The 19,381-nt window shown below is 35.4% G+C and overlaps 1 protein-coding gene across 1 annotated transcript in view; it reads left to right on the top strand.

Annotated features, from left to right (window-relative positions):
• AUG3 (HAUS augmin-like complex subunit) overlaps positions 1-19,381 on the top strand; it is a 254,323-nt gene that overhangs the window by 85,983 nt on the left and 148,959 nt on the right. The window contains exon 5 of the mRNA XM_089826625.1: positions 7,502-7,568. Coding sequence (XP_089682751.1) covers positions 7,502-7,568 — 67 coding nt within the window. The remainder of the gene's footprint in view (positions 1-7,501; positions 7,569-19,381) is intronic.

Here is a 19,381-nt window from a genome sequence, read left to right as displayed (position 1 = left end):
CCAAAGTTCCTACCCAAGTGGTTAATTTCTGGGGATCTATATCGGCAAACCAATCAATTGCAACACCCGGTAGGGTGGCTGGAAATTGCCGGACCCATTCGTCTGTATCTATTATGCCATTTGCTCTCCAAATCGTTTCGCATGTTTTACAATGTTGGATCGGATTGGCTGCTCCATCACCATCGAATTTTGGCAACTTTTCCTTTGGTCTTGCCATTACTATTCAAAGTTGAGGGGTTTGTTGTATACCTGCGTTGTTTTGCACTCCCACGCTATTTTGGATTCCTGCGTTGTTTTGCACTCGTGCGTTGTTTTGTACACCTGTGCTGTTTTGTGCACCTGCGCTGCTCTGAACACCTGTGCTGCTCCCGATAGTTGTGCTATTTGGTGAAGAAGGGTTTTTGTCAACTGAAGCTGTCTGTTTCGGAAGTATATCTTCGACGAAGAGTTCACTCCACGCTCGTGCTCCCTCGGCACTCCGAGGCGTGCGAGTCAATCGCCTCCCATCTGGATTCTCTTCCCTCAGCGTATGTAGGTTCAAAAACTCCTCCCTTGCTTCTTCCACCAAATCTAGCCGCTATCGAGTCTCGTCCAACAATTCTTCATTGCTATGGTGTCCGTCGGTAATTTGCTGAAACCTCTGTCTATGTTCGGCTTGTTGTGCCAAAATTAAATTTTCTTGCGCGATGCGTATTTTGTCCTTTTCCTTTAGCTTATTCTTATTCTTGTTCAGCTGATTTAACATCAGTCTTCATCCGCTTGCCTTTGTTCCAGGTCCCTGGCAACGACACCAAATGTTTACCGTATTGGGGTAAGGAAATTAACGCATACAGATAATAGATAAGAACAGTAGAACTTCTTCTATTATTCGCATATGCCAAAGACATTACATTATGCTTCTTCGATGATTTACAATGACCCAAGAGGGTGTATAAATGCTTTCCGAAGAACCTTCCTGAAGGGGTCCGTCGGGTACACGACAATCTGTCGGCTACATAACAAGAACCTTCCCGAAGGGATCTGTCGGCTACATAACAATAACCTTCCCAAAAGGACATGTCGGCTACACAATATTTACCGACAACAGTTTCCCCTTGGATATCTATGTCATTATCCAGGTGATCCCCTCCTTAGTAATCCTTTTCCTCTCTCCTTTGATTTGTTTCAATTCTGAAGCCTCTTTCTTCTTCATTAAGTAGTATTACTATGTCTTTCTAAGGCCTATCCCTTTTGGAGTCCCAACACCCTGCCTCTGTGGTTTCTTCCCCAACATTCTTGCTAAGATCTTGCTTGGAACTACCCTAACTCCTAGTTTTGTGTACACTTATCTCTAATTCCATCTGGGCTAAAAGGGGGGCATTCATGATGAATATTGAAGCCTCCCCTCCTTGATCTATAGAGATAACAATTATCACTATAATTGAGGGGAGCGGGGGCGCAACTTCTCTTAATTCTTCTTCTTCAAAATCAACACCTAAAGGGAATTCCACAATGGAAAAGCCTCCCTTATCCTTATTAAGGATAATTTGCATGTCTGAAGGAGGATAAAGAAATGAAGGGCTCCGATTAGGGATCGTAGAAGTTGATGCAAGGTCCTCTATGAAAGACCCTTTTGCGAATCTTGGTTCTGTCATGAGTGACTTTCACTTAATGCAAATATGTAAAGGCTTAGGATTATAGATGTTGGCATCTATATTGATTATGATATTTGGATTGGAGAACCTTAATCCTGTTTCTACAAAAACTACATATTTCCCTAACTTGTTGCCTATCAATATAAGAGTCTCTTTTGTTAGTGATTCAATAGGGAGATTAGGCAAACTAACAACATGATCTATTATGAAGGAGCATAAGTTGTTTGGGTTAAAGAAAGGTTGCCAATCAAGGGCACTCTAAAAGATTTGCCTTTAAAAATTATAGCATTTTAAATTAAAAATTCTGTTTTGTAACTAGAGCTAGAACAATTAATATAAAGAAAACCATTTTCCAAAATAGTTACTTCTAGTTTCTTACCATAAGATTCTTTCAACTATTTCACAATAGATTCTACCTCTGTACCCATTCCCATCCATCTGGCATATAGTCTATACTTCTAACATTGTTGTTGGTTATATTTCACTTCATGACCTTGAAGATCTAGATTGAGGATTTCGTCCTTGTCAGTCGCCATTGGATGTAATAACCCCAACCGGTTATAACTTCGTGAAACACCAAATGCTTCTCATATTCAATTGTTTGACATTTTGTCAAACACTTTGCAAGCAAGCTTTGATACTACTGTAATATCCAAGGTCACCGGGAGACGGGGAGACTTCGAGGTCTCCGGTACTGGTATGGCAATTTTTCAAATAGGAGATGGGGGTACTTGGAGACGGAAAATTATTTTAAAATTTTTTTTTTTTAATATTTTAAAGAGTAATACTAAAAGTAAATACAAAATTTGAAAATAGTAATATTGTAAGACTAAAGTAAATAATAATAGTAATGTCACATTAAAAATTAAAATAGACTCATAGAGTCAAAGATTTCAAAACTCACATGATCACAATATTGTATCTAATAGACATATTTGTTTTTCGAATATTGCATATGATCACCATCATATCAGATTGATAATCGCTGAGATTATCATTACATATTCAAATTTTAAATTCAAAAAAGTATAGTTTGATGCTGAATTGCTGATATGCAAAAAAAAATGAACACTTTGTACAATAAACAAAAAAAAAAAATATATCTAGTATTAGTATGTCGATGGTACTATCATCTACTCCACAAGGTTGTGATCATCCATCTCAAGGTCTTCAGCTATCATACTCTCCAAAAAATCATCACTTTCCAAAAATATTTTAAATGATTCAATCATTTAAATTGTTGAATAAAAATAATTTTTTAAAAGTGTTTCTAATGTTTTTAAGGTTATTAATTTATTAAATAAAATATTTTAAATGATTTAATCATTTAAATTGTCGGTGGTCTTAATTTTTATATTAAAAACATTAAAATGAGGGCTAAAATATATAAAATTATTTAATATTATATTTTACCAGGAGACTTCAGGGAGACTTCACTTTTTGGATTAGGAGACGAGGAGACTTCAGGAGACTTCGTCACGAAGTCTCCAACCTTTTTTGAGGTCTCCGGAGATGCGAAAAGTCTCCGAGACGTGTCTCGGTCTCCGAGATGCGACTTTTAGGGGGGAGACGGGTCTCCCGGTAACCATGGTAATATCCCTTGCCCAAATTGACTGATTTTAGCTCAAGGAATATTGTCAAACACTTGTATGCTGCCATTCTCTTTTCTGATTTTTTTGTGTTTTAGTTTGTTTGATATAGTTTGAGTGATGCTAAGAAGTTTAGAATGTTCGCAAATGATATTACAATGCCTCTTACAATGAACTAATATGTAAGTGCAGTTCTTTTTGTTTTTTTTTAATGCATATACATGGAAACTAGATATGGAATGCATACCTACAGCCAGCTGATAATTTGACAAACAATTGGCCTACAACTATTATGCTGATCATATATGCTATTAGATGGACATTTCGTCAAACAAATGGTATGCAACATATATCTCCTTTATTGAATTCATTCCCATGTACAGTGTTGCTATGAGTTTGCCAAGACAAATGGGCTTACAATAATGACTACAACAATGCCAAAATCTGATTCTGAATTGTCACTTACAACAGAAAAATTATATGCCTATAATTACAATGCTAACTACTAATAGTTGCAAGAGGAACCTGATAATAGTGCTGTCCAAGGATGGAGATGAAAGTTGCAATCGGAATCAAGCATAAATACTGTAGCGTGTATTGTAGCAGCAAGTAAAAAAAATGATTACTAATGGCTGCCAAAGATGAATCTTCAGATCTGCACTCGGTAGTCCTTCAATATTCTTCAAACCCTTTGGTTATTCCTTACTTCAAACACAAATAGATCTCCATAATGAAGCTCTTTTGAATGCCAAATTCAGTGGATATTTCACCACCTCAAATGGTTGCAACACTGAAGAATTGACGCTCTCCAATGGCTAACTGAAATTAGAAACCCTTAGTTTCTTCTCGCAAGTTTATATCAAATGCAATTCACAATAATCGGATGCTTAACAATGAAGCTCTTGCCTCTGTTTATTCTTTTCCTTCACCCTTCTAGAAGGAAATAAAATAGTATTTAATTGCACTCTCTAGTAGCTTCCCCCTTTTCAGGGCAATAGTTAGTTGTACTTATAGAAGATGCACTCTCTAGAAGCTTCCCTCTTTCGAATACAATAATTAGTTGTGCTTCTAGAAAATTAAATTAATTAAATATAAAGTCACCTTTTAATTTTAATTTATTTAATGACTTTATAAGAAATTAATTTAATCAATTTCTCCTTATTTCTCCACTTAGCCTTCGGAGAATGTAAAGGCTAAGAACTCCACTGAGAGGCTAAAAATATGGGGACATTACACTGGACTAGGGATGACTGCTTCCTGTTGGCTTGCTAGGGCTTCCTTTTTAGCCAATTTGGTTATGGGAGCTGATTTGAATTCAGGCAAGGGCAATCTCAGATTCAGATCTCTCAGAGGAATAAAAGGATTAGAATCCAAACAATGTCTGGACGGAGTCGATCCCGATCTTCTTGTAGAGGATGGCTTTGACCTATGTGAGTTCTGAAGAAAAGTGTTGGAAGGGATTCAAGTTTTTGGGGGATTAAATGTTGCTTCTAGTCGTTTGGATCATTTAGATTTTATAGTAATCCAACCTTCATTATTAGATTCATTCTTCATTGGTTTGGAAAGATTCCAAGGTACCAAGTGTGGAACTGATTTGTAGTAAAAGGGGATGGCATATTTTGTGCACCAAAAGATAAAACATTGTCTGTCATATTTTGCCCTAGCTGTCTAGTTTCCATAGATTGGACTAAACATAGTTTGCACTTTGCAGTATTCATTTTCGTAAATATAACAATAATGAGGTTGGGGTTTGACAAGTAAAATTCAATACCATAAAATAAAGTTGATATGTTAGAGGTCAGGCAAATAGCAACTTAATTTGCCAATTGATTGCTTATTATTTGCAGACAAGAATAAAATAATAATTATTAAGTGGATTTCAAAGTAGATTGATTGAAATGAGACTCAGAAAAGTGCAGATTTAGATATCACCTGACAAGTTGAGTAGAAACTGTTATTTCCTGGATAAGGTTGGTCCTTCTATATTGTTAAAGAATTTGCTTCAATGTAACTTATAATATATGCCACCGTCTCTAAATGCTCGGTCTGCCAATCCATGATCCGAATTGCTTGGTTTTCAAAAACCCTTGAAAGAAACTTTGAAATTTCCAACGCCAGGACAACTGAATACAATCACTTGGAGCTCCACAAACTGTAACAAGTAATAATCCTCACAGCTGTGACAGATGCTATCCCTTGAAATGGCAAGAAATTTGTACCTCTAAATGAAGTGCATGACTCGATCACACAAACAAATATTCTGATCGAGGGTTTTAAGGAAATCTCAGTCTCTAAACAATTCTGAATTCTGATTTTCACCTGTTTTGATCTTCACACAAGGTGTCTAATCTTGCAGTAATGCTGATTGTTCCTTCCAAATTTAATAAAAGTAATTCACTGCAGAATTCACTGCAAGAGTTTGCTGCCAGAATTCGCTGCTCAACCTGAATTCGCTGCTCAACCTAGCTTGGTGACATGGGCCCTTATGCTGCTTTTGAGTCCGCTATTAAGGGCTTCTCTGATTATATGTTCTTTCTTTCGTTTTGGTTCGATCACTCTCAAATTGCGTGACATCTCTCAATCAAATTTTTTGTTGCAGTCTATATTTTGGATCTATAAAATTCTTTTTTATGATATTTGAAATATCTAAAGTCATTTTATATATTTTGTCTTTTAATGCTTGTAAGACAGATTTGGCTAGGGGATTTCAAATGGCTTATTGTTCACCGATTTAGGTGACTTGGAGGTCGATTCAGTTGGGGGAATTTTCTGCTCATGCACAGGGCTCGTGTGAGTGATTTATGCCAATGATAAACGTGGTGTCCTCGTACCAAAGTTGAAATGATGTAGATCATTGATTTCAATTGGATGCTATACATCCAAGTCAAATGGATATGATTGATTTGCCAGATTGGAGTCAATGTTGTGACTAAGGTGGTTGGCTATTTGCAGAAGCTCATGTTAATTCCGAGTTGGATCTATTAGGCTCTACAGAGGATGTCCTCTAGCAGATGTGACTTTAATTGTTTGGCAGAGATTGAATCAATCTCAGGCTTGTTGTGTGACTGATATACACCAGAATTTGAGAGATGGGACAAGTTGGATCGAGCTCAAATTAGTGTCAAAGCTTCAATGTCGATAATGTCTTATCGGTGCCCATACCGCTTGTTCTCCGACACTGCTGCTCAGGAGTCACAGATCAATTTGCCAAGTCTAATTTTTTTCCTTTTGAATATGTATTATAGACAAGGTGCCAAATTTAATATTCTTGGAATGTATGATCACCCTTTCTAATAGTGTTAGATTCAACAAAGATGCTAGGACTTTTTGTACTATGATATGAGCAGGAAAAACAAAAAAAACAAACTTAGAATAGTATGACTTGACCAAGAATGGAATAACGGTTAACCAATATTAAATTTCATGATTTTTCACTAAGCATAAAAAATAAGAACTATGGAACTACTACAATCTGCTAATAGTATAAAAGTGATAAATTCAGTGAAGTCTATAGCCGCCAAATTGAAAAAATGTTTCGAAGTGTATATGCAATTTTGATCTCTGAATAATTCCACCATGAAGGATTGGAGGGTTTTCGTCCTCAAATCCCAATGCCTTGCTTGTTTTGATTCATAGAGAAGAAGATGCACAAAGTATGATCTCTGAGAAAAGGGTTCTGATTTCATAAAATGAATGCTTTTATATATGCGCAACCTCCCCTTCTATAACCTGCTTTTTAATTTGAAATCATTTTTCTGTCCAAAAATGTCTAGATTTGTATTTTTTAAATTATATTACATCGACCCTCTTTTCTATACATACCTTCTGATAATAAAGCTTAAGTTGGCTTTTAATAAATATCAAAAAGTTAAGGCAACTTTAGTTAAATTGTTATATATTTAACTTACTTTCCCCCAGTAGCCTATAGGAAGAAAATAATAGGCTAGGTACTAACAACGATTGAGGCTTGGAAAGGGGACATGACATCTGCATAGCCATTGTGAAGCAACTTTTCATATGAGATGCTCTTGTTTTTCAAAAAATAATTTTAATGCATATGGAATTGACTGCGGTAAGCAAATTCTAACTGCTGGAAATTTCCAAAATTCTTATATAACGAGTCAATCTAAATTTGACTCCTAGTTCATTTATGTATGAAGTGCCTTTCATCAAATTTCGATGATATATGTTGTAATCTTATTTCTATTGTATTCAACATGAAGCGAGGCATCTGTAAATACAATTATTAAGTCATCTCTTGTTTTATTTTGATTCTAGATAAATGCAGTGATGGATAAAATTGCTTCATCTGCACGGGAATTGGCTCACTATCATTCAGGGGAAGGTGAACTATATATTCTTTTTACAGCATTTCATTCAGAAGTATTTATATATGCATATTTAACAACATTTGAAAGTGCATATTAATATTTTTAAAGTTGTTTTAATTGAGGGATTGCTGTTTTGTAGCCATTTAACAGTATGCTGAAGATATGTTTTGTTTTGTCTTCTTATGCATGACAGAAAACATGCAATATACGATTTTAAACCATAGTGGCTGTAAGAACCTGAAAACTCAATTTTGCCCATTTGGCATTTAGTCAAATAGTTGCCATGGAATCCTTAAATTCTGATTTCTGAATGTATATGTGTTTTAATTGATTGAATTGTTTTGCAATTACTTAACATATAACTCAGCAATTACTAAGCATATAGCATTTTTCAGAACTCTGGAAATTAATTACAGCAGATAGGAAACTGTAACTAGACACCACCTTGCATTTGGTGATGATTCCTTCACAATTCAGCTTGACACCTTGTTATATCAGCTAGACATCCCAAGTTATTGGGATGCAATTACCAATTGATAGGTGCTTCAGCTTGGAAACCTCATTGCTGACTGTAGAGTCTCACTTATAGCTTTAGGAATAAATAACAGGCTTGAAGAATAAGTAATATCTACTGTAAATGGACACGTTAAAGAAAAAATGGACACATTAAAGAATACAGCCTCTGATTTGGACACACAAACTCACACAGCTTCACCATTTTGGCTCCATGATGACTCAGAATTAAATCAGTAAGATCTTTCAAACATGTAAAATGCCTGGACTTTTGAAGAAGTTTCATGTTTCCAAACCTGGAACCTTTGGACCTGTCATGCAAACCCCAAGGAAAATTCTCTTACAACCACCAAATTCATCAAATAACAGAATGCTCCATAGAAAGAATCGATTTCTACCTGTCTTTTTATATTTTCTCAATTAGAAAATCGATCAAGTATCTTCTCCAATAAATTTCACATAACTTACAAATATATTTGCTTTTGTGCTTTTGAAAATATTTAATAAATTTGCTTTTATAGCCCATGTTGATTTAGGGAAATAATAAATAGTTCCACTCCATTTACTATAAAATTCATTTAATGCACTCATTTATGTCAATTGGTCCCCTTTAATGAATACGTTGTATTATAACCCTTAATAATTAATTTTTTAATATAGAATTCTTTATTAATAATTAATACCTTAAACCTGAGCCAATAAACTTAATCCACTTAATCACTTGATGATCTCTGCTAATATTGAGTCCAAGTGCACTGCAAAAAATAGCAATATGGGCATAATTGACAACCTATAAATAGTAAGTTCCACAAATTGAGCCAATCGATGAATGAGTCAGTCAATATGCATACATGAGTTTGGCTGCCCCTGCTAGATTTAGCACTTACCATAAGTTGACTTACCATAAATAGTATTTCTCAAACTAGAGGGTCTGCCGATGTCCCCACAAATCCATGCCAGTACCAACTGTTCAGGTGCTATGCTCAAGATAGTCATGCTGGATTTTCCAAAATAGCAGCTTACTATAAATAGTAAGTTTGCCGATCTGACTCAAATGAAAAGCATTCCTGAACATCCTTGACCACTAGAGTGGGAAATGGACCCTCTAAACAACTCCATTAGCCTATGAGGGTCAGGAAATAGGATAATCTTCTGAAAGTCGATGCTTATGAAATTGGGAAATTACAATGGCATTCTGTACGCACGCTGTTGACATCACATGGCCAAAAGTGTAAATGAAATATGACTACCTTTGTTGAAAAATAGGGGAAAGTCTGACAAATTCACATAGTACATTACAAGAATCAATTTGATAGGAATGATAAAAAATGCTCTTTTATTCATCAAGACAAAAGACTGGTCCTAAAATAATTTCCACTGTCATATAACTCAGTGTTAGAGGCAGCTTTATCCTTTTTTAGCTAAATCTTTGTTGGATTATATAATTTTTTTTTTATTAGTTTCTAAAATTTCAATTTTTTACCCTTAAAAACAAAATCTCTCTTTCTAGCTTTACCACGTTTTAATGTTTTTGTCCCTTAAAAGTTGAGAGAGAAAAGTAGATAGGTATACATTAAAACTTTAAGAATCACTTTAGGAAAACCTCAGGAATCAGAATGGAAAATGTGGCTGGTTGGTAGTACTTGGAATCATCTATAAAGTCAAAACTTTATTCACACTTTTTTATGATGTTTTTCAATTAGGGTTTTGACATATCTTGAAATAAATAACATGCTATTAATGTTTATACTTATTTGTCACTGGGAAACACAAAATAAAGCACTAAATACTATAGAACCTTTCTTTGTATTGTAGGGGGAAGTGTAATATTCCTTTCTTGGGACATTCCTAATTTCAAAGCTGCAAACAGTATTAATTTTAAAAACTGATATTAGCATCAATAGATGTCATGAAGTCATGATAATATTCAAACTTATATGTAAAAAATATCATAATATCTAGATAAATAAATCATAAAATCAATAATATTGGAATCTATCTATCATAGCATATTCCTCATAGCAAATCACAACATGAATTTCGTGGAGATGCTTGCAAATTGCAATCTTAAGGCCGATTGTCCTTGTTTTATAAGAACACAGAAGGTGGGCTGCTCGGTAATGACCTCTTTCTCAAATAGGATTCAATAATAAATAATAAAAAATAAAATAATAAATGAATACATTATATTAAAAAGTTACAATATAATTATAATAATATAATGTATAAACAAATATAGTATATTATTATAATATAATATATCATTAAAATTAATGAGATATAATAAAAGAATATAATTAAATTAATATAATGTTATATGAATATAGTCATACCATATAATCTATTATTTATTGAATGATATGTATATTTGTTTACTTGGTAATAATAGATTTTTATTAATATCATAATTATCATGACAAAAACTACCAAAATACTTTTGTGAAAATTGAGAGAGAAAACTACTCCCATAGTTCCATACATTTTAGACTAGCAGTTGCACGCTTTTGTGCTTGCAACAATAAGCTGATATGTGCTCAATATTAAAATTATTTTTAAAAATATAATCTTATGTGAAAAAATTAGATTATTAATATTTTCCAATTTAAATAACATAATATTTACTAGAATCTTTTAAATAGATTAATAAATTTTATTTATTTACATTCAATTTATCAAACATGAAAAAAAAATCATTTAAAAAAACTTAATCAAAAAATCTATTATGAATTAATTAATAAGAGAAATACAAAAAAAAATGAGAAGTCTAACATATATTCCAGTAACTAAATAAATTATAGAAACTAAAAAACAATATTTAAAGAAAAAACTAAAGTAATATAATTAATAATTAAAATAATAAAAAAATTAAAACTTAAATCAATATTAAAAATTAAAAGTTAAATAAATAGAGATCACAACATGAGCTAATGTGGAGATAATAAGTAATTATTTTTTAAATAAATAAGAAAAGAAAAATGATAGTTAAAAGTGGAGATTTAAAATATATATATTGTGAACAAATTAGAGTATTAATTTTTTAAAATTTAACTAGATTGATAAATATTATTTATTTAAATTCAATTTATCAAATATGAAAAAATAATCATTTAAAAAACCCCATAAAAAAATCTATTATGAAAAGTTAATAAGAGAAATACAAAAGAGTATATGAAGTCTCTAACAAATATATATTCTATTGACTAAATAAATTATAGAAAGTAAAAAACAACATTTAAAGAAAAAACTAAATTAATATAAAACATAAATTAAAATAATTTAAAAACTAAAATTTAAATCAATTTTAAAAATCAAAAGTTAAATAAATATAGATCAACATGAGCAAATGTGGAGATCACAAGTAATTATTTTTTTAAATAAAAAGAAAAACAATAGTTAAAAGTGGAGATAAGAACTAATAAATATCAAAACAAGAGTTAAAAATGGAGTGAGGTAACAACTAATAAATATCAGAACAAGAGTTAAAAGTGGAGTGATATAAAAACTGACTAATAAATAACGGGAAAGATATACAATTTTTTGGCCAAACTGACGACTTTTTTAGCCAACTGACAACTTTTTCGGCCAATTGACGACTTTTCCGTCAGAAGTTCAATTTCTAGGAACAAAGTTCCCACAAATAGCCTAATGGATAAAAATTGGTTGTTCAGCCCACATACGCCCTTTCTGCCTATCCCATTCTGCTACCCAAGTCCAAATACTGGACTAATTACAAAATGATATCGACCATAAACATTCTCCTATGGCAAATATACACACTTTCGTATGCCCTTATTAGTAATTACGAAACACTACGACAAAACCCCATTGAATTTTAATCCACAAACTTCGGGTCTAGCTCTGGTTACTCTGTATGATGATGGTTTCTCTTGTTTGCTATAGAAAGTGAACAACCCTCAAACCAAAAAAGTCCTCCTGCCTTACATTTCCTGTGAACTGCAGTATTTCCTAAACCCATAGGCAAGGTTCCCTCAATGGAGAGGGAGGTGAATGATCCATTACTTCTAGTGTTAGGTGCCCCACCCCTATTATTATATTATTCATTTGGATCTCGACTCTTTCTAGCCATTCTCTTCCCCATCTTCATTTTCCTCTTGTTGTTTTGTTCCTCTTCCTCTCTTTCCTTCACCATCACCTTAGGCTTCTTTCATTGTTATTGGGCATCTTTAATTCGAGACTCCCCTGACTGTGGTGCTCCACACCAAAAACGGTTGCAAATCTTCGCTGGAGCCAGCCAACAATCTCCATCCTTCACCCAACACCCTGAAACTGACTCGAGGCTCTACAAAGGCCAACATTTGTATTGCTCCACCCATCCATTGCAGTTTCACAACAACCCCCATTATCCAAAGTGCCTCTTCTCGAGACCCTAACAACATGGCCCGAGCAAAAAGCATGGATGATACATCCACATTCATTTAGTTGGCATCCATAAATTCCTTCCCAAATAGAGACTGCAGTTGACTGATAAACTTAGTATCCCCAATTTGGAAAATTCTCTTCAACCTATGAAGGGATACAGGACCACAAGATGGCCTCTGAAAATTGAGGATTTCTAAAGTAAAGTTCTCTATTCTGGAACCCCACTTGTTCAACAAACATACAACAAATCATCTTGACGATAGGCCTTTCTCATAAAGGGAATTAAGTGTATCAATCTGCCTCCAAATCCCATCATAACCATTATTTTTAAGGCATGCAAAATTAAGGTTAAGAGATTGCCAGCTCACCCACCTCTGTACTTGCCTCACCATAAATCGAAATGGGAAATAAATGTCATCCACCACCCTCAATACCATTAGGCCAAAGTCCATATAGCCATCCCAAACCAAACAAAGAGCACCTCGTATATCCCATGCACTTCTAACCCTACTGAAGCATCACCACATACAACACCTTACAAATTAGAGCACCCATTCCACTTCAACCGCTCACCCTTAAGATCTTGCAAGTCCTCCAATAGCTCCTTATTCTTTGAATTATATAATCTAATTCCTTCTTTCAAAGGAGCACCCGCCTATGCATTTTCTTACCTTTTAATATTGGAGACCTGAAAATCTTTAAATAGGTCTAATTTTAATCGAATTAGCTTCATTTATTTTGGTAACCACCATGCACAGGTATCTCCATTGAAAATTTCCTCAATCAACAACATTGAATCTCCCTCCAAGTGCATCCTCTTCATCCCAATTCTTGCAGCCTCTTGAACAATGCAATTTTCTGCCTGCAGTTCTGCCTCATTATTTGTCCCTTACTTTAGTGCTTTTGCTTTGAAGAGTATAGTGTTATCTGAGATTCTGAAGAATATCTTATAATGAATCCTTCACCATATGGTCTTGGATTGCCTTTTGAGGCCACGTCAAAATTCACCTTGTGTCAATCCCTTTCCGGTGCTTGCCAAAGAGCTGTTCACTATACCTAGAGGAATGATTAGCCCCTCAAAACTGGTGAACAGACCTGAATTTTAATCTTGACCACTCCCTGTGCAAAATTATATCATACATAGAGAGTGAAATCTTGGTTTAGCCCAACATTACTTGTAACTTCAGTGATTGCAGCTTCCATTCTATTCAAAAAGATCTTTAGATCCTTGAATTTGTTTTGAAAAATCCTTCGGTTCTGCTCCTTCCAGATCTCTCATAACACCATGGCATGGCAAATAACCTAGATTGTAGAGAAAACTGTTTTTGCTTTTGTTATCATCCAACTTTGCCCACATTCTGTGCGTTCTTGGAAAAGTACACTGCAAATCCAATTTAGATATGACCAAACACCAACAAGTCTGCATGAATTGACAATGCAGCATCAAATGATCCAATGTTTCCTCATTCCAATTACATAAAAGTACTTGAAAGCGACCAAAAATCCAATACGCAGCATCGGATCACTGATTAAAAACTTCCCTTTCAATGCCAACCAAGTAAAAGCCCTGGCTTCTGGCATGGTCAAGTTATTGCAACATAGTTTTGAAATTCATTCCTCATTTAACTCTAAATGCCAATTTTCATCGAATATGCTCCATTTTTCTCTGCCACCATATAACCTCCTCCCCTGTAACAGGTAGTTGTCTTTTCTCAAAAACGTTTTTCAGCTTCTTCTTATATCGATCTTCCACCTGCTATGCCTCTGCATTCTTACATCTCCGGCCCCTACCATGTGCAGTTTTGACTTCCTCCATATAATTCTTCAACTTGTGCCCCCATTGTTGCATTGCCACATTACAAATTACCTCTAGACCCACCTTCTCAACAAAAATTTCCTTCCCTTCGTTGGAGTCCCTCCGGAACTCAGCTCACTCCCCATTACCAATTAGCCATGAGACATGGTCATGACTATTGGTCTACACCAAATTAGGAAATTCCATAATGCCGAGCCACATGGTGGATCGGCTACTGTAAGAATTCTAAATTTTTCTTGATAATCTAATAACTTAGTCTTCAGAATCCTTGCCTGTTTCTAATTTGGATTTCAAACCATGGCCCAAAGTAGTTTTGCTCCAATAGCATTGTAAATATGCTTCACATCTCTCAAGCCAGCCTCACCTTTTGGTTTTGGCTTACACACTTTCTCCGAGGCCATTAGTGATATCTTGTTGAAATCCTGTTTGTCATTTGACAAAAATATCTGCATCCTTTGTTTAGTCATTGTCACTATTTTCCTTGGAATCTTCATATAGGACATAGAAAACAGAGGAATAGCAGACACCGCCATTTTAAGTATCAAAATCTGCATGCTAGAGTCAGCCACTAGCTCTTCCATCCCTCAAGATCACTGAGGAAACTATTCCCCATGTTGTTCCACAATCTTAGTTTATTTTCACCTCCAAGTAACAAAATACCTAAGAACTTCCCAGGCAGCTTGGCTTATTTAACTCTGAAAACGTTTAAAATGTCTCTTTGCAAATCCGCTTTGTATCAAAAATAAAAATCTTCAACTTGAGCCAGTTGATTTCTTGCCCTGTTGTAGTTGTGTATTTATCCTAGACCTCTTTTATCACCCTAGCTTCATGTAAGGAAGCCTCACCCATCAAGAGCGTATCGTTCAAAATTGGGAGTGAGAGGAAGGTTCAACACCCCCCGAAATAGAAATACCCTTCCATTGGCCATCCCATATCTTCTTGTCAATCAACCTCCCAAATAACACCGATTTTGTAAATAACGTAGGTTAAAATTTATCCTCCTATGGGAAACCTCTTAACATATCAAAGAAACCCTGCAAGCTTCCATTGACCATCACAAAAGCCCTTGGATTGCCAATCAATCCCTTTCCCCAATCCACCTACTGATTACGAAAACCTAACTTTTTTAACACCTTAAATAGAAATGATTTGTTTACCTTATCATAGGCTAACACCGAGTTCGATAAACATTGCACTCATGTTGCTGGTTCTAATAGAGTGAATGGCTTCGTGCGCAATCACAACACCTTCAAATATGGACCTACCCTACATGAACCTACTGTTTTTATCTGAAATAATCTTCTCTAGGACCCTCTATACTCTATTAGCTATGTCTTTTGACACAATCTTGTAGATTGTGTCACACAAAGAGATTGGGTGGAAGTCTTCAAAGTAGTCAGCATTTGCCTTGTTCGGATTTAGAATTACTAAAGTGTTATTGCAGTCCCTGAGCATGAATCCTTTCTGCCTTGATTTTTCAACCACCTCCAACCACTCCGTACTAATAATGTCCCAATTTTTTTTGATAAAAACCCCTTGAAATCCATCTGGCGTGGGTTCTTTGTCCCCTTTCATACCATAAAATGCTGCCTTCAGGTCCTTTAAAGTCACATTCCACATCAAGGCTGTATTGGCCCCTTCTATCACAAAGTTTGGAATCATATTCAAAACCTCTATTTCAGCAAAAGCATCCATCTCTGCTGCTTTCATCCATAACTTCTTGAAGAAGCAAAGCGCTTCTTCATTAATTTCTTCAATCTTTTCCAACCTCCTTCCATCGCTGTTCATCTCTGATATAATTCTGTAGCTGATCTCCTAGTCTTAGCCGAACAATGGAAGGACTTCGTGTTGCAATCTCTCTCTTTAAGCTAACATTCCCTTGATTTTGATGCCAATCAATCTCCTCTTCAAGACTTCAAAATATCTTTCCTTCGGATCTTGCTGATTCTTGAAACAAATAGCATCCATGTCCTCTGAAATCGCCTTGCTGTTTAGTTCCCCTAGTTGAGCCTCTAACTCATTCTTTTCTTCAAAAATATCTCCAAAGTGCCTACAATTCGAAACCTTCTAATTCCCCTTAATATAGTGCAATTTTTTGAAACAAATGAAACTCTTGTTCCTCTCTCTTTGAGGTGCATTCTTTACCAGTGAGACACCATTTGGAAAAAACTCGATTCTCTGAACCACATCTCTATAATTTGAAAGGACATCAAATCAGGATGACATCTCCTTGAATGATTAGAGTTACCAGAAAATGAACAGAGCCTGTAAATGCAGCAATTCTCGATTCATATATCACCGGATGAGTGTCCCATCTACCTGCCATGAAAAACCTACCAAGCTTCTCCGCTATCCCTAGAAATCCCTGAAGTCTATTTGTCGAACTGTATGGTCCTGTTGATGTGAGTTTTGTTCCACTACATTATGTAGAATCAAATAATTAATGCTTCAATGAGAAACACAAAACACTCAATTCTTGCTTGATATAAGGTGATCTCTCATGCCCAGCTTGCAAAGTAAGATTGTGAAAGGAATTCAAGGTTCCTTCTTAATTGTGGACTTCACTCAGTTTTATGATGTAATGTGATGGTTATCACAAAAGGGAGTTACGCTATTCATTCAATGGATATCAACTCTTGCACCTTGAAAGATTTGGCTCTACAATGTTCAATGAAAATGTAGTTTTGATTTTCCAACCCTTCCCATTCAAGTTAAACTTAACTTCTACTACTACTTCTACCTTGAACTAGAACGAAAGGAATAATGGACGACTTGGACTCTAGTAGACGTAATCTCACTAGCGGCTCCACCCACCTAGCAAATGATTTTCACATCATTATCCTATCCCCAATCCCATTGTTTGGATGCAAACGAAAGATTGAACATCAATCGAAGTTAAGTGTTTTCATCAGCTTATCACGGAAGGCACCCTTATCGTTGGCAAGAGACTAGTGGTCCGGATTTGTTCAAGTCAAACAAGTAAACATCCACAATAACTTCCATTCAACCAAACTAGTTCAACATGCAAAAAAAATCTACTCTAGTGAAAGATTGAGGAAACCATGCAATACTACAAAGCAAAATTAAGTAATCCACCATGAAAAACCAACAATGAATTATCCATTACTTTGAAAAGTATTATCGAAACAACTTCATCATGTCTCTCCCTTAACTAGCCTATTCTACTGTAGCTTTCTAATCTTACCTTCTAAACTAATGGATGACAAATGATAAGGCCTTGCTCTTTTATAGTTGCTCAATTACAATGAAGGGCCAAGGTTGATTCAAGATAAAGGGCCGAGATTTTTTCCTACAAACCAAATTTACGACCAATTACATGAAGGCACCAATTTGTGGCCCAATAAGAAAATTACAATGATTTTGATAGCCAATGAGAAAATAGGACACTTGGCACGTTGTGATTGACTGTGCTTGAAACTGAATTTTTGTAATTGGAGGAAGCAAATGATTGCCACCTCATCATCCTTATCTTGTGCTTGGTGTCTTTGTAATATTCAGACCCGGAGAGCAAAGGAAGTGGCTGATCACATGCCAAATAATGGTGGAGAGTGGAGCTATCAGTGTGAACATTGGTTATGATAATTTGAAGAATCACAAAAAAACTTGTCAAGATATATCAAATCAGGCATTAAACTTATTCATGCAATTTATTAATGTGTGCTTATAACTAAATATATTTGTCACTACACACTTTAATACAGGGAAGTGCAACAGTGTAGATACAGCTAGAATAAGTTCGAATATAAGACAACAATATCATGGAACTTGGATTTTGTACATGAGGAATCTTGCTGATCGCGTGACTCATTTCTGATGTCCCATATTCCTTCTGCCCTCACAACATAGCTAACTTGACCGTTTTGATTGGGCGTGTTCGTTCCCTCAGCTGATACGTATCTCTGTATATCGTTGCCAAGGCTTCTAATCACACTCCGCAATCAGTCACCCATCAACATACGGCTTGGTTTCAATGCCTTCGGGGGATAGAGAGTATGTGCCTCCAATAGTCGCTATCACTGCCTCTCTCAGCAAATTAGTATGCCCGTATTGAGGGAAGACGACTGTTTACTGTCGCTAGAGATCTCGACCTACAATGTGTATGGATAAACAAATATGTAAACTCCCATCGCCACCTTGCTGATCCTGTGATTTTTGTTATCACTCTGTACTGCTACAGTTGTGGATACAATCTTCCTTGACGTCTTAGTGATTTAGACCAAATGCCTGCCGATCCTTGGTGTCTAACGTATGGTGATAACAACTAACATGATGACCTTCCGGTTATAATTCAACACTTCCAAATGCTTAGTAATGTTAGTAGACTTACTTTTGAAAATGGAATTGACTGAGGCTAATTTTTCTTGCCAACTTCTTGCCATATTCTGAACACAACTTCAATGAGATGCTGGAGCTATGTCCAACTTCTCAACCAACTGGAGGGTTTTCTCCTCAAAGTAACCCGTCACATTTAGCCAACCCTTTTCATTTGCAGAATAGTATATTTCATGGTGTGAATCCCAATGTAGCTCCTTTCTTTTATAACTTCGATATGAGGGGAAATACAAACAACTAGACAATGTGGGATAAAGGCAACTTTCATCTTTTAGTCACTTAAGTTACTTTTGTTAAAAAATGACTTTAAGTCATAAAGTAACTTAATAAATCAACTTTATAAAATAAGGTGACTTAACTATAGGAAGCTGGACAAATTAAATATCTCCCCAACAAAACGAAATAGAATCTTGTGACTAGCTGACATCCACAAAATAAATGTCGTTAGCTTATCCAGACTGAAAGATAGACCAGCAAGGCGCTAGAAGGGCTAGCACAGAGAAGGGGACATTATTGTCCTCGCTTCACAGGATTGCTTGCCCTCAAGCCATCTTAGTGTCGGATGTTGTAGGATTGATTCACCCTCCCAAGTGGCATCTTCATATGGCAAGTCCTTCTAGCGAGTTAGATACTCCTTACTTGTTATGCAGCCTCCTTGCTCCAATCTCAATCACCTTTGTTGAAACCAAAACTAGCTTCCCTTTTGCATCAAGTGGGGGCAATCCAATGGAGGGCACTACATGCTGACTAATCACGTTCTTGAGG

This window comes from Cupressus sempervirens, chromosome 4, assembly GCF_028749045.1.
Source record: "Cupressus sempervirens isolate cs-2001-9-10 chromosome 4, ASM2874904v1, whole genome shotgun sequence".
Taxonomy (NCBI): Eukaryota; Viridiplantae; Streptophyta; class Pinopsida; order Cupressales; family Cupressaceae; genus Cupressus; species Cupressus sempervirens.
Note: the sequence above shows the minus strand (reverse complement) of the source record. Positions and strands in the feature narration are given on the sequence as shown.